The 14777-nt window shown below is 46.1% G+C and overlaps 1 protein-coding gene across 1 annotated transcript in view; it reads right to left on the bottom strand.

The window, feature by feature from the left end:
* SLC4A5 (solute carrier family 4 member 5) overlaps positions 1–14777 on the bottom strand; it is a 111996-nt gene that overhangs the window by 39037 nt on the left and 58182 nt on the right. Inside the window, exons 6-10 of the mRNA XM_008064375.1 lie at positions 8299–8459; positions 7447–7599; positions 6130–6225; positions 3436–3491; positions 10–167 (exon numbers count right to left, since the gene is read on the bottom strand). Of these exons, the coding sequence (XP_008062566.1) occupies positions 10–167; positions 3436–3491; positions 6130–6225; positions 7447–7599; positions 8299–8459 (624 nt within the window). The remainder of the gene's footprint in view (positions 1–9; positions 168–3435; positions 3492–6129; positions 6226–7446; positions 7600–8298; positions 8460–14777) is intronic.

Here is a 14777-nt window from a genome sequence, read left to right as displayed (position 1 = left end):
AGCTCTCACCTCGTGGGGACAGGCACCTCGGTCACTCCTCCCAGCATGGCAGACTGGATGAGACGCACAAATGCTATGAATGGCTGATCCAAAAAGTCCACCTCGCCCACGAGCACATTAGAGGCTTCTGAGTCCTTGGGGATCTTCTTCATGAATTTGTTTTTCCGCTGATCAGGGAGGGGAAAGCGAGATACCCAAATATCCTCCCACCTGCTCTCACCCCCTCTTCAGACTGTTTTGGGGGACTTACCTAAAAAATTTCTCCAAGCATTGCTCAAGAGACTGAAAGAATAACCACTCTCCCTGATTCTACAGATGAGGGGATTCAGCATAGATTAACCCCAGGGACCATTAAGATGGGGAAAAAACTGGCAATGACTTGACCTAAGACATTCCTTGATGGATGAAAACTGCTCAACTGAGGCATGAGCTGAGGGGCCAGAGAAGAGTCCAGAACTTGCCTCCCTTGGCCTGAGCAGATGGGAGTCTTAGCACTTATACTTCAGCCACCCAGACCCTCCCCTTTCCAACCTTGACTTCGGTAGCCGTGGGAAGGAGGATCAGAGTAGATGAATTTTGTTTTCCCTTTGCCACCAGCTTCCTGGCTCACGGGAACCCCTAGGCCAGTCTCCAAGTTTTCGGGGAACTTGTCACCCCCAAGTCACCCCCAGGGGACCTCCCCAGAAATTCATAACTTCTGACTGAGTCATTCCAACTGAAGCTATCAAGGTGGTCTCTCTCCAGTCCCTCTAACTGGTGTCTGTTCCAGGCAGGAAGGTCATATAGGCAAAGTCATGGGGCCTGATGTGAGTGGTATTGGAGACAAGCCCTCTGCCCAAATTTATTCCCACTCTCTGTGTTAATGACCACTTCTCCCGAGTCCTTTTGATGATGAAAATACCCCTTAGAAAGTACATTCAAGGTTTTCTTAGTCCTTATCATCTTAGAATGAATTACTTTTTCAGATTGCTTTCTCTCTGGGCAGTGAGGGGATGGACAAGTGACAGAGATCATTTTGTAGGGAGAAGGAGAGGGAACATTTAGGGAGGACAGGGCCAGGTGTAGTCCACAATGGCCGACATGGGGGAAGGCCCTGGCCAGTTCTGAAGAGAGGTCCTAGGGACATCACAATTTTCCCACTAAACCTCTTCCTGTGGGCACAGGAATGTTTGTTTCTTGCAGGCTTAGTGAAGACACGGGTTCCTTATGTCTCTTTCTGTCCCTATGGAGGGGTCAATTGTGGACATGGGCATGGCCAGCAGCTCCTGTCCTTTTGTCCTACAGCTGTTTCCTGATTCGACTCATGGGGGTGGGGGGGCGTGATGCACACTGAACTGGGTGGCCTACCCGCATGAGGAGAGGCACATAAGCAAGGGCTACACACCCTTATAACCTTTTAAATCCGATCGGGGGAAAAAAAAGTCACACTCCATGACCACTCGGGTAACCATCAACAGCCCCAAGGATCGTAATAACAGTGAGGAAAAACAAGGGCAGGAGTTGATGGGAAGGCTGGAGTCCCTGAGACTCAGAAAACCCCTTTGTCCCAGGCATAGTTAGCTGACCAATAAGCAGTGTTCTTCAGGGGGGAGGGTTGGATGTTCCAGGCCACCATCTCCATGCCAGCTCTGTATCCCCAAGCATCAGCAGGGAGGGGACCCAAGGGAGGGGAGGAGAGGTGGAGTGGGCAGGAGTGCCCTGAGGCCTCTGAAAGCAACAAAGCTTTGGGGTGGTCCAATCAATCCGCTTGCATTCCTGGAGAGAAGAGGAACTGAAAGAGGGCCTTGGTCTTTCTTTGTAGGTAGTGATATGTTTGATCAGGAGGCCAGGGTGGTGGCAACCCAGATATGGGGCCATGCTGGTGTTCTAGCTCCTAGATGGCGCATGCTGGTGTTCTGGACATGGGTTTGTACAACCAGGGCCCGGCTGACCCCATGTTCTGGACCCTCAGGGACAAGTCCAGCTCTGCACTACGGAGTCACAGAGTGTGGCGATGCTGTCTGAATCCACTGTATTCACTGGGAACCTGTCAGCTGAGGGTGAGCATGGAGTTTAGCTTTGCACAAACCAAGGATGAAGAAGCCTGCAGAGGAGATGCCTCTGGGCTTGCCCCTGAAGAGCGTCTGCTGGGGTACAAACTACCAGTGCTACAAACACAGAGAAATGGCAGCAAGTGCCAGTCAGGAGAGAGCTAGATGCTGGTGCCAGGTGCTGGGCTCCAACCCTCAAATTAAGGAAGCAGGCCCAGTGGAAGTGACAGCTAGCATTATTATTTCCACTTACACATTTATTAAAACATGTTATGAAAGATGTTTACTAGGTGAAGTTTTTTTTTTTTTTATCATGGCTTTACTGTCTGTGTGCATGGCTAAAAGTGGTGTTCCCCTCCAGACAATATTCCGAATACTGACTGCTTTTTCTTTTTTGTTTTTCCTGACTGCTTTCTAAGTTACTGCCAAACTAAAGGCTCTGGAGCCAGTCTCCCTGGGTCAAATCAGTGTTCTGTCACCTTTCAGCAGTATAGACTTGGGCATGTTATTTAACTTCATCTAGCCTCCAGCTCCCTCATTGGTAAGATAAGGATGACAAGCATATCTTCAGGATGCACAGAAGATGCTTGGCACGGTATAGTCCATGCAGTGTGTGGACCTTAACTGTTGGCTCATTTTGCTGTTTTGCACCTCAGAACACGAATATGAGGGACTATCTTTGTTTTGCCTTCTATCAAACATGGGGTACCTAGAAGGCCTAGAGGTCACCTCAGCTCCCGAGGGCTCCTCACCAAGTTTCAGGTTTCCTTTGTCACTCTCTCTTCCTATTCCTGGTTCAGGTTTCCTTTGTCACCTTTCTTCCTGGGAGTACAGGCAGGGGGACCATGGAACATCCTGCCCTTGAGGTGTGCAGGGGTTGGAATTGGGGGGGCTTCCCCAGGGGGCATCATCACAGGGTTCCTGGGCTGTGGACCTTAGAACTTGGACTCTGTAGGATTCTGATCTCATCAAGGGGGTTTCTGCCAAGCTAGTGGGAGACCAGAGGAAGAAGACACACAGTTCAGCAGTCCAATTAATTAACTATCATTGTTCTCCCCATAGGGAAGCTCCTCTTCCTTCTCTCCACCAGACCCAACCACAATCCCACCTTTGAAGGTGTTTGTGGGTCCCAGGGGAGATGAAGCTATGTGCGTTGGTCTTCTCTCCAACAAATCTCAAGCTCAAAAACAGCTGGCACCATCTGGGCCAGCACCTGGGACTTGGTCAGTACCCAACTGATGGGCTGGGCAGAGTCACCCAGGCAGCCCAGAGCCCTTCCTGGGATGCATCCTGGGGATTTCTGCTCCTTCATAGGAGTGATGTTCTGCCCACAGGGACTCCCTTCCCTAAAACCAAAAGCTTCTTCCTGGCCATCCACTGCAGCCCAGTGCAGAGGCTCTACTACCTGGTCTGTGTTTGGGGTGAGAGAAATGTCATTCATGCTTCTGCTCTGGGCATGACCTAGGAGAGAAGAAAAAGGTCTGTTGGGGGAAGTCAGGCTCTCGCAGGTCATTTTCCTTTGGCTCCTACTCATGCCTCCCCATGTTTATAAGCAAAGCAAGATGCCCATCCCCTTATTTCTGCAGCTTTCTTACACTAGCATGCTTCGACTTTCCTTTCCTTTGATGGCAGTTTTCTTGAAAGAGCTGCCAGACTCCAGGTTTCCCTGCTTCCTTCTTACTTCTCAGGTTACTGCACTTTTGTCTCTACCCCTTGCCCCTGCCTTCCTGGATTTTGTCAGTGTGTTGACTCCAGGTGTTGCTGAACTTGCAATGTAGAGAGAGAACAGTTTCATCTCTGTCCTCCATGACCCAGGAAAGTCTTCTTTTTTTTTTTTTTTGGAGTCAGAGTCTCACTCTGTCACCCAGGCTGGAGTGCAGTGACATGCTCACGGCCACCTCAGCCTTGACATGCTGGGCTCGGGTGATCTTTCTGCCTCAGCCTTCCAAGTAGCTGGAACTACAGGCACGCACCACCACACCCAGCTAATTTTTTGATTTATTGTAGAGATGAGGTTTTGACAAGTTGCCCAGGCAGGTCTTGAACCTGTGGGCTTGGGCAATCCTCTCACCTCAGCCTCCCAAAGTGCTGGGATTATAGGCACGAGCCATCGTGCCTGGCCTGGTGAGACTTAAAGATGGGCTGGGAGCCAGGTACAGTGGCTTACGCCTGTAATCCCAGCACTTTGGAGGCAGAGGCAGGAGGATCACTTGAGCCCAGGAGTTTGAGACCAGCCTAGAAAACATAGTGAGATGTCATCTCTACAAAAAATACAAAAAAAAAAAAGAAAATTAGCTGGACATTAGCACATGCCTGTAGTCCCAGTTACTTGGAAGGCTGAGGCTGAAGGATTGCTTGAGCCCAGGAGATCAAGGCTGTAGTGAGCTGTGATGGTGCCATTGCACTCCAGCCTGGGTGACAGAGAGAGACCTATCTCAAAAGAAAACCAAAAAAAGATGGGCTGGGGATTTAAACTGGCAGAGGGAAGCAAGGTGGGCTCCCCATGAGAATAGTGATAGTGAATGATGTGAACTTCCCAAGAGTTCCTTCCTCTGTCATGGTGAGAGAAAGCCAGCTCTCATTTCCCACAAGCAACCCAACCTAGTGGACACTCTCAGACCTATCATTTCTCAACTATTGCCCTGTGCCCACTCCTTGCTTCCAGAACTCTGTTCTCCTCAGTTCTCCTCTTGTTTCCATCTCAGGATCCTCATCTGCTTGACCCTTCCCGAGGTCTTGTCTTTGCTCTCATTACCGCCAGATGCCTCACCCTCTCCTTCCTTGGTCATCACATCCTTGGTCAAACACCCAGGTAGGTCTTTAGGTTGATCTCTCTTGTGAGCTACAGACCCCTGGAACATCTGGTACCTCAAACTCATCTCATTATCTTCCACCAAATCATTCCTCTCCCAAACCTATTCTACTCAGTATCCCACCCTCCCATCCACCAGCCATTCAGAGAGAAATCTAAGAGCTGGCTTGGCCCCTGCCTGTTCCTCACCTCTGGATCCAGCAGTCATTAAATACGACCTCTGGCCAGGCACGGTGGCTCACGCCTATAATCCCAGCACCATGGCCAGGGACCATGTTGAACCCCCAAGTCATTCCTCGGGCCTGGACACAGACACAGCCCTGGGTTGCACTTGGCATTTTAGTAAAAGTATTTAAAGGAAAATATACCTTCACGCTGCTTTTTCTTTTTTCTCTTCACTTTCCAAGTTCTTGTTTTCCCCCAGTTCACCTTTTTGCATCCCTGATGAACTGCTTGAAAAGTCTGTCTGTGATCTCTCACCTCACAAGGCTCCCTTCTATTCCTAGCAAACAGGGGCTGTGGCTCTGCCCACATTTTTTCTCCATAGTGGCATGAGACTGTCACCCAGTGATGAAAATGTTGCCTGAGTGTTCTGGAGGAAAGGGCTGAGCCTGTTTTGTCTTCAGATTCTCGGAAAGTTTTTCACCAAAAAAGCAGGGCTAATGGTCAGTTGGGTGAAAAACAAAGGTGCAGACTGAGATAAAAATGCCTAGAACATAGGGTTAGGTACTGATTAACAAGATTTGATTTAGAGCATCATTTATCAGAGGAGTTATTTTGAATATTATGGCTGTAAACTAGGCCCTGAGAGCAGCCCAGGTTGAAGGAGAAGTTCAGACTTCTCCTGATGCATGTCCCAAGAATTCTTTTTAAAAAAAATTTTTGAGGTAGTGTCTCACTCTGTTGCCCAAGCTAGAGTGCAGTGGCATGATCACAGCTCACTGTAGCCCTAACCTCCTGGGCTCAAGCGCTTCTTCTGCCTCAGACTCCTGAGAAGCTGGGACTATAGGTGCGTGCCAAAACACCTGGCTAATTTTTTAATATTTTGTAGAGATGAGGTGTCACTATGTTGCCTAGGCTGGTCTCAAACTCCTGGGCTCGAGTGATCCTCCCACCTCAGCCTCCCAAAGTGCTGGGATTACAGGTGTGAAACATTGTGCCTGGCAATGTCCTGATAATTCCTGGCAAACCCTGGACTTTTGTCTCCTCCACCTATGACACTGTGGGCATTCCATAGCTGCCACTGTCTGAGCAAAGTTGTCCCAGATCAGCGGGGAACACACTCACACAGGCGTCCGTAATTTGCAGTCTGCCGCATCCGCAGGTCTTCAGTGGAATGGTGGAGACTTGGGCCAGCCACAGGGCTCCTGGCAGGGCTGCGATCTAGGAGGAAAAACAGAAAGGACTTGTTTGGCCTCGGCAGGCTTGCTGGTGTAACTCAGCCTCTCGGATCAGCAGGTATATGTGCGTGATCACTTCAACTACATAAAACTGGGTTTCAAGACATGTCTCTTTTCTTTCCAGAAAGAAATTTATTTTTATTTTTTGAAACAAATTGATAGTCTGAACAAGATTACAGAGAAACTGTTTGTACTGTTGAAAGTGAGACAGATACACGATTGATTAATGAGGCACCATGTGCATAGCAAACTGCCTGGGTTCATTGCCCCCAAGCAATTACTTAACATCTCTGTGCCTCAGGGGGCCGCATCTGTAAAATAGTGCTGACAATAACAGCACCTATGCCGTGGGGTTACTGTGAGGGTGAAGTGAGTTAACAGAGGAAGAACACTCAGCACAGCACCCAGGACGTCATAAGTGCCGAGTATGTATCTGTTGTTATTATGACTATGTTAAATACGTCCCATTTGTAAATAATTCGTTTAAAGAGGTCACTCAGGGTTTTTTATTTAGCAACTTTGTTCTGAGTACTGTGTCCATCTGACAGGTTCAGCAGGGCGAGTGTCTCTGAGCCTCTTGACTCTAATATTAAGAGTAGACGGCTGGAGATTTGAGATGTGTGCCTGGAACAACCCACTCTCCCTGGACAGCCCTAGGCTCTGCTAACCAGCATAAGACCAGTGGCCAGGTGTACAAGCCCTGGGACCCTTGGGATGAGCCCCGCCCCTTCTATGCCTCTAATGTGCTCTGTTTTCTGCTGAGACTCTTGGCCCTTCCAGGAGGTTTGATGTGCAACTTTTGGTCCTTTCCATAGATGAGCCATCTCTCCCAGCATTCCCCAAGGCTGCGTGCATGTAAGACTCTCCTAGGGAGTTCTCTGACCTCCCTCTTTGTTGCCAGGCCATACCTTAGACCAATGGAATCCAGCTCTCCAGGGTAGGGCCGCAGGTATTAGGACATGTTTCAAGCCCCCCAGTTATTTGCAATGTGCAGCCCAGGCTGAGAAAAAACTCTCTCCCTAGAAATTGTTCTGCTCTGTTAGTGAGATGACATTGGAGGCCCACAAAGAAGGAGACTGAAGGACCCCTAGAACCTCAGAATTTCTCCAGAAGAAACTCAGTTATCAAGGTGGGCTCACCTGGGTGCCAGGGCCTGACACTGGCTCCACATGTGTCATGGCCACCAGCATAAAGTCTGACTTACTTGTGGTGGAGACTGACTTCCCAATGTCGACCAAAGAGCGGTGGATGGGCTTCTTAGTTTGGTGACGATGCCTTCTCAGAAGGACGTAGCTGACCCTCTCCCGCAGCTCAGGCCTCAAGAGCCCATCCTCGATTTGCTTTTCAATGACATCATCTGCGTGGGAAACAAACATGCCTTGTCCCCGTGGCAGAGAATAGCCCCAGGGTGTGAGGGTCTTCAGTTTCGCCAGTTATGAGTGGGGTTAAGCAAGCTAGAGGTGGCAGGGGGTGTGGAAATAGTCCTGGCTTATTTAACTTTGGAAACCTGGGCATATCACCAACCCTCAGCCACTTCACATTCTGGGGCACATGCATGTTTCTGTGTGTGTGTGTGTGTGTGTGTGTGTGTGTGTGTGTGTGTGTGTGTAGAAGTGTCTGCTCTATGTTATTAATGAAAAGTAAAGAAACAGTCAATACGAAAGTGCCCCCAGGAAGCACAAATGCATCATGTTAAATGGTTTTAGTCCTAAATGGAATTCTTTTTAGAAAACTATTTTGGGCAAAATGCTTCTGGCAGATTGCGCTAGAACAAAACTCACAAAAAAACTTTTAGGGATAAGAAGACAAGTCATATCTTTTCTCCAACACACTGAGAGCTAGTTTCCTAGAGATGAATGGTGACTATTTTATCCTGAAAAGAAAACAGGTTGTCATAGCAAGAGGTGTCTTTGATTAGGCCAAGAGCACCCCTCCTTCCTCTTTGCTGCATTGCCGGACGGCATTTCAGGGGACAATCTTTTCTCCTCTGTGGGAGCTCTAAGTAGGACTGAAACCTGGACCCCAGGAGAGTGGCCCATGGTGGCCTCTGCCTCACCTATGATCTGTGGCAAGGAGCCGCTGTCCAAATCCAGCAGCACTGTTCCCGTCTGCAGGCAGGTGCGAAGCTCGAAGAGGCTGTGCAGCGACAGTGTGGACACATGGGGCTTGCTCCAGCGTTCTCCTCCTGCCTCTACCTTTTCTTCAAACTTTATCCACCTAAAGGGGTAAGGATGGGACTCAGTGTGGCCAGGGCCTTTGGGAGGAGGCCCCACCTGGGAGTCCCCAGGAGATGGTGTTGTGAGGGGGTTATGCTGTCTTTATTGCTAGGGTGTTGGTCCTAGACTCACAGGCAGAGGATCTTGGGGATACCCTCATTCTGTCCCTGACTCCTCTTGATGCTGTCATGCTAAGGACAAAGTGTTGCCCAGAGATTGACCCTATGTGGGCATGAGGGATCTTTTGGGGGGGGCGATGGAAATGTTCTAAAATTGGATTCTTGAGATGGTTGCATAGTTCTGTATACTTACTAAAAATTATTTAATTGTTCACTTAAAATGAGAGCATTTTAGGTTATTCTATATCAATAACTCTCTTTTAAAAAAAAAGTCATAACTGAAACCTGGTTACCCCAAGCTGGTCACACATGTGTGTTCAGAGTGGTTTGCTAGGAGCAGGAAAAATGTTCCCTGACAAAAAGTATTTCCCTCCAAACTCTGCAGCAGGGCCTGAGGTTTCTGTGCTTTCCACTCTGAATTTTGGATCTGAAAGGTCAGGTTAAAAGCCACATGTCATCTGGGGAAATTAAACCATGGTCGTGTAGAAATTTGGCTTTTTGAGAGCCTTGAGATCACAGGCGAGGGTGGAGGTGGTCGAGTGGGAAGGCCTTGGGCAGAGGTAGCACCCACTGCCACTTCAATCTATTCCAACTGAAATCCCAAGGGTGGATTTTTGGACTATGACTATCTAATTCTAAAATTCCTCTAAAAAATGAAACATCTTAGAATGGTTGAGGAAGTTTTAAGAAAGAAGAGGAATGGGGGTGGGCCATACCTCAGCACATATAAACACTTTCTGAAAAGCTCAAGTAATTAAGACAGTGTGATTCCAGGCCAGTTACAGACAAAGTACAGGGCAATAGTCCAGAGATAGACTAGACACCCATGGGAAGTGAGTTTTGATGAAGGAGATGTTTCAAAGACAAGCAACTTGAAAATTTTTCAAACTTAAATCTTCACTTTTCACCAAACACCATACTAAATTCTTTATGGATTAAAGCCTAACCATAAAAATAAATACGTAACAAACATGTAAATGTCCTAGAAGAGAATACATAAGAGTATTCTTATATTCTTGGAGAATATTGTGGAGAAAAGCTTTCTAAACAAGATGTAAAACCATAAAGGAAAAAAGGACATATTTTATTATATAAAAATAAACAGTTGGGTATGGTGGCTCACGTCTCTAATCCCAGCACTTTGGGAGGCAGAGGTGAGAGGACTGACTGAGCCTAGTGGTTCAAGACCAGCCTGGGCAACTAGGCAAGACCTCATCTCCACAATAAATTTAAAAAATTAGCTGGGCGTGATGGCACATGCCTGTAGTTCCAGCTACTTGGAAGACTGAGGCTTGGAAGACTTGAAAGGATCGCCTGAGCCCAGCAGGTCAAGGCTACAAGGGCCATGAGCGTATCACTGCACTCCAGCCTGGGTGACAGAGTGAGACTCCAACTCAAAAAAAAAAAACAAAACCCCAAACTTCTCTATAATAAATAAGATACAAACCAAGTTCAAAGAAAGTATTTTTGCAACAGAGCATCAAATGGCTAATATTTATAACATAACACTCCTTCAAATTAATAAGAAAAAGAAATGAAGATGGCCAATACACATATGAAAAAGGGCTCAACTCTACCAGTAAGGACTTCTAAATTACTACAAATAAAATAACATTCTTCATTTCTCATATTGGCAAACATTAAAAAGACAACTTCCTGTGTCAATGGAAACATGGGGAGATGGTCACTCATATACCATAGGTGTGACAGCACAGCCTTCCTGAGGTATGCAGCCTCTTTCAACGTTCTGAGTGCATGCCTTTGGGCCCAGTGGGTTCATTTCTAGGAAATTATCACAGGAATATAACTACCATCTGCAATCTGTTCCAGCTTTGGCTATTAGGCAAAGAACCAGAAATCACCAGGTTTTCAGTAGAAGCATGGTTACCTCAATTCTGTATGCCCATGCTGTAGAATACCCCCAAGAGATAAATAAAAAGTATGAGGGTGAACTTACGTACTGACAGGATTAACATTACCATCCCACTTTATAAAAAAGAAAAAGCAGGCTGGATGCAGTGGCTCAAGCCTATAATCCCAGCACTTTGGGAGGCCGAGGCAAGAGGATTGTCTGAGGCAAGAGGTTCACGGCCAGCCTGGGTAACACGGTGAGACAGTATTTCTACAATAAATCAAAAAAATTAGCCGGGTGTGGTAGCATGCGTCTGTAGTTCTGGTTACTTGAAAGGCTGAGGCGGATGGATCGCCTCAGCCCAGCAGGCTGACACTGGAGTGGCCGTGAGCCTGCCACTGTACTCCAGCCTGGGCAATGGAGTGAGACTCGAACTCCAAAAAAAAAAAAAAAGAAAAAGCATTAGTATGTGTGTCTGTGTGTGTGAGTGCATGCGCACATGTGTGCACAGGTATCTAAAAATGCCTAGCAAAAGTTTTGGAAAGTTCTATGTTAAATTGTGAACAATGGTTACTTTGAGCAGAGGAGTGGGATCATTGAGGGGCAGGATTTAAGAGACTTCTGCTCTGTCAGGACTAATGAGTATAGTAAGAATACAATCTATGAGGCAACACTACCAGGTTTTGAATCCCGCTCCATCATTCCCTAACTGTGGACCTTGAGTAAGTTACTCAATTCCTCATCACCTTTGTTTTCTTCAGGAATAATAATAGTATACAGTAATTAGAGCAGTGCCTAGAACATAAGATATATTCGATCAGTGTTAGCTATTAAGTTAACAGTAAAGAATAATACTTCTGTAATTTTAAGAAAATCTGTAAAAAGAAGAAAGTAAAGTCATTCAGAATTCTCCCAGCCAGAAGACATGATGGTTGAAATTTCAATGACTACTCTTCTTGATCTTCGTATGCTTGCCTTAACTTTACCTTAATGGCACCATTACCTTAATGCCACAAGGGCTTTAAGGGCATAATATCTAATGGACATCCTTTCATGTCCATAATCATTCATATAATTTTGAAGTCTTTTTAGTATTCCATTGTATTAATGTACCATAATTGATATGAACAGTTCTCAATTGGTGAACATTCAGATTATTTCTATTATTCTTTATTATAAACAAGGCTGGTTTAAACATCCCTGGTCCCTGATAAATATTTTCTTTAGGATAAACTCTCAGAAGTGGAATTGCTGTGTCTGCACATTTTTATATTTATGGCTTATAATATCAAATGTTTCCAGAAATCTTGTGTCAACATACACTCCCACCAATGTACACAAGATCTCACATTTCCTTAAAGTTGCTCAGACTCTAGTATTTTCATTCTTTTTCACATTTGTTCATTTGGTAATTGAAAAATTATATCACACTTCTGATTACTAGTGTGGTTGAACACCTTTTTCTTTGTCAGATTTCCTCCTCACATAATTGTGTCAGTACTTTGCATTATCAATGTTTAACATCTCAATTCCATACATTTCCTTGAGACAAATTAACCAGGCTCTTCATGGAGACTTGGAGGATCAGATGGACACAGGATGGGGAGATTTGATTAGAGGTAGCCTGGGAGATAAAGACCTAAAACATGGGATCTGGAGCCAGAGACCAGGCGGATGCTTGCCTTGGAGACTCACAAAGTAGTAGCTGATTTTTTCATGGGGAAATCCATTTGGAGGAGCATCATTTAAATTATGGTAGATCCAAAACTGTATGATACCAAGGGTAAGGCTTTTCAAAAAGTTGTGTTAACGTAAGTTGTGTAGATCAAAGGATAAGTCTAAATGTTTTAGTTGAGAAGATGCTCAACCTTTTTCCCTGAGGGGACCAGACATTCTTGAACAGGAGTTTCCCTTGACACCCCATTCTTCAGCCTTCTGCTCATACAAATGCAACTCCACCTGGAAAGAGTGATGGGAGCATGTCTTCTCTTTGAAGCATCCTCTACTAACTCCGGATAGCAAAGGCATGTGGCCCTCTCCACCTCTCAGGACTGTGTGGGGCACACAGCAAACATTAACTCCATACACACACAAAGACACTAACCCACTTGAGCAGAAACACTAGGTTACCTGACTTCAGGTTCAAGGCAATGCCAGAACTAGACCCTGCTACCAGAATCCTGAAGACCTGATTTTAAAACATTGCAGAATACTAGACCACTTCACCAGGGACACTTCTCTAGTTTCTTTTGTAACTATTTTGGGAATCTGGATGTTGAAGCATGAAGCCTGACACCTGGAACTTAGTTTTGTGTTTTAAAGTGAGCTAGATGGACCTTAAACAATTATCATAATACTATAAGAAAAGTATTGGCAGTAGTGGGAAACTGCCAGGGGAGGGTGGGGGCGGGATTGGCAGTAGTGGGAATCTGCTGGGGGGGGGGGGCGGAGCACACCTCATCAACAAGGGGTACATGCATAATGAATATTTGTATACCTAACCTTGAATTGTACCCCACATTTTAAAAATAAAAAAATAAATAAAGTGAGCTGGAAATTTAGCTCACTATCATCTTGAATGAAACAAGGAAACAACATGGAGGACCAAAGATTGACAGCAGTGGTTTTCAACCATGGCTGTCCATTAGAATTACCTGAAGAGATTTTTTAAAGTATCAATGCCTGGATGGTTACCCCACCAGTAGGGCGACCTGGCCATGAGGCTCCCAGGTTACCTGAGTGTGCCCTGAAGCTTGAGAAACCCCTGCTCTGTAGCCACAGAAGAATCATGTGACTTAGGGGTAGTTCAACTTGTCTGGGGTCCCAATGCAGGCAAACATAGCCTTGTACACATGGGTCTGATTCTCCTTATACAAGAGGGGACATGGCCTCTTTCCCTTAGAATGGCTACAAGCACACCAGCTGAGGCGCTTGCCTTTCTAGCATGGTCATTCTATGCTTGAGTTTCTCTGATTTATAACTGAAGTCTATTTACAGTCCATACTCTATGCCAATGTGTCTCAAAGTGTAAAGTGTGTGGGGATCTTGTAAAAATGCAGATTCTAATTCGGCAGGTCTGGGATGGGGTCCAAGCTTCTACATTTCTAATAAGCTCCCAGGTAGGCTGATGCTGTTGGGCTGAAGATCACCTTTGAGTATCATGTGTTATTATTATCATTGGTTACTTTTTTTTGTAGAGATGGGGTCTCGCTATGTTGTCCAGGCTATTCTCAAACTCCTGGCCTCAAGCAACTCTCCTACCTTACCCACCTGAGTAGCTGGGATTCCAGATGTGAGCCACCTTACCTGGCTTGAGTATGATACAGAATGTCCTCTTTCCTCCCAGCTTTTTACTGCCCGGCAGGAGTGTCACTTCCTCCACAAAGTCTCTGCCAGTTATTCTGCTTATTTCTACTATAACACCCTAGGATGGTGGTTCTCAAACTGAAGCATGCATCAGAATCACCTGGAGGACTTGTAACATGCAGATTGCTTGTGACCTTACCCCTAGAGTAGGTGGGGAGGAGCGGTGTCAAGAATTTGAACAACTCTAACAAGTTCCCAGGTGGTGCTGATGCGGCTGATCCTGGGATCACACTTTAAGAACCACTGTTCTGGGAGGATGATTCTTAAACTTGGTTGCCCTGAGATAAAGGTACCCTAGATATCTTTAAAGCCTCCATGTCTAGGTCATACTCAAGACCAATTTACATCTGAATAGAAACTGGGATGGGACCCAGGCAACTCTGCTACAAACTGTTCTAGGTACATTTGTAACTTCTCAGGCTCGGAGCCTAAAATAACAATTAATTGTGGCCAATCTTGTTATCTGATTATCTTGGTATAAAACAGATGCCAAATCCACATTAAGTTTCTTGAGGACAGGGACTGTTGCTTCCTTTGTGGTGTCTCCTTATGGTCTCCTGCACAGATCTGCCCTCATTAAATGATTGCTTCCTCCTGCTTGAGGGTAGCAAGATCTCACTGAGCAGTTTGAATGCAGTCTGGCTATGAGGGGAAAGATCCTAGAACCCATTTGGTTTGAGTAGACTTTAAAAAACTCAGAATGTTCTTAGCAATGATCACCATAGTCCAGCAAAACCACCAACACATATACAAAGATCATCTGGGTGAGAGTGTCACCACCAGCTAGGAAATATCCTACTAAAAAAAGCCACAAGCTGGCTCGGTGGCTCAGCCTGTAATCCCTTGCCTTATGGAGGCTGAGGTGAGTGGATTGCCTGAGCCCGCGGGTTCGAGATGCGCCTGGGCAGCTAGACCTCATCTCTACAATAAATCAAAAAATCAGCCGGGCATGGTAGCGCATGCCTGTAATTCCAGCTACTTG

This window comes from Carlito syrichta, unplaced genomic scaffold, assembly GCF_000164805.1.
Source record: "Carlito syrichta isolate Samal-C Ts95f unplaced genomic scaffold, Tarsius_syrichta-2.0.1 Scaffold307324, whole genome shotgun sequence".
Classification (NCBI taxonomy): Eukaryota; Metazoa; Chordata; class Mammalia; order Primates; family Tarsiidae; genus Carlito; species Carlito syrichta.
The sequence above is the reverse complement of the archived record's forward strand: the minus strand, read 5'-3'. Positions and strand labels throughout refer to the sequence as shown.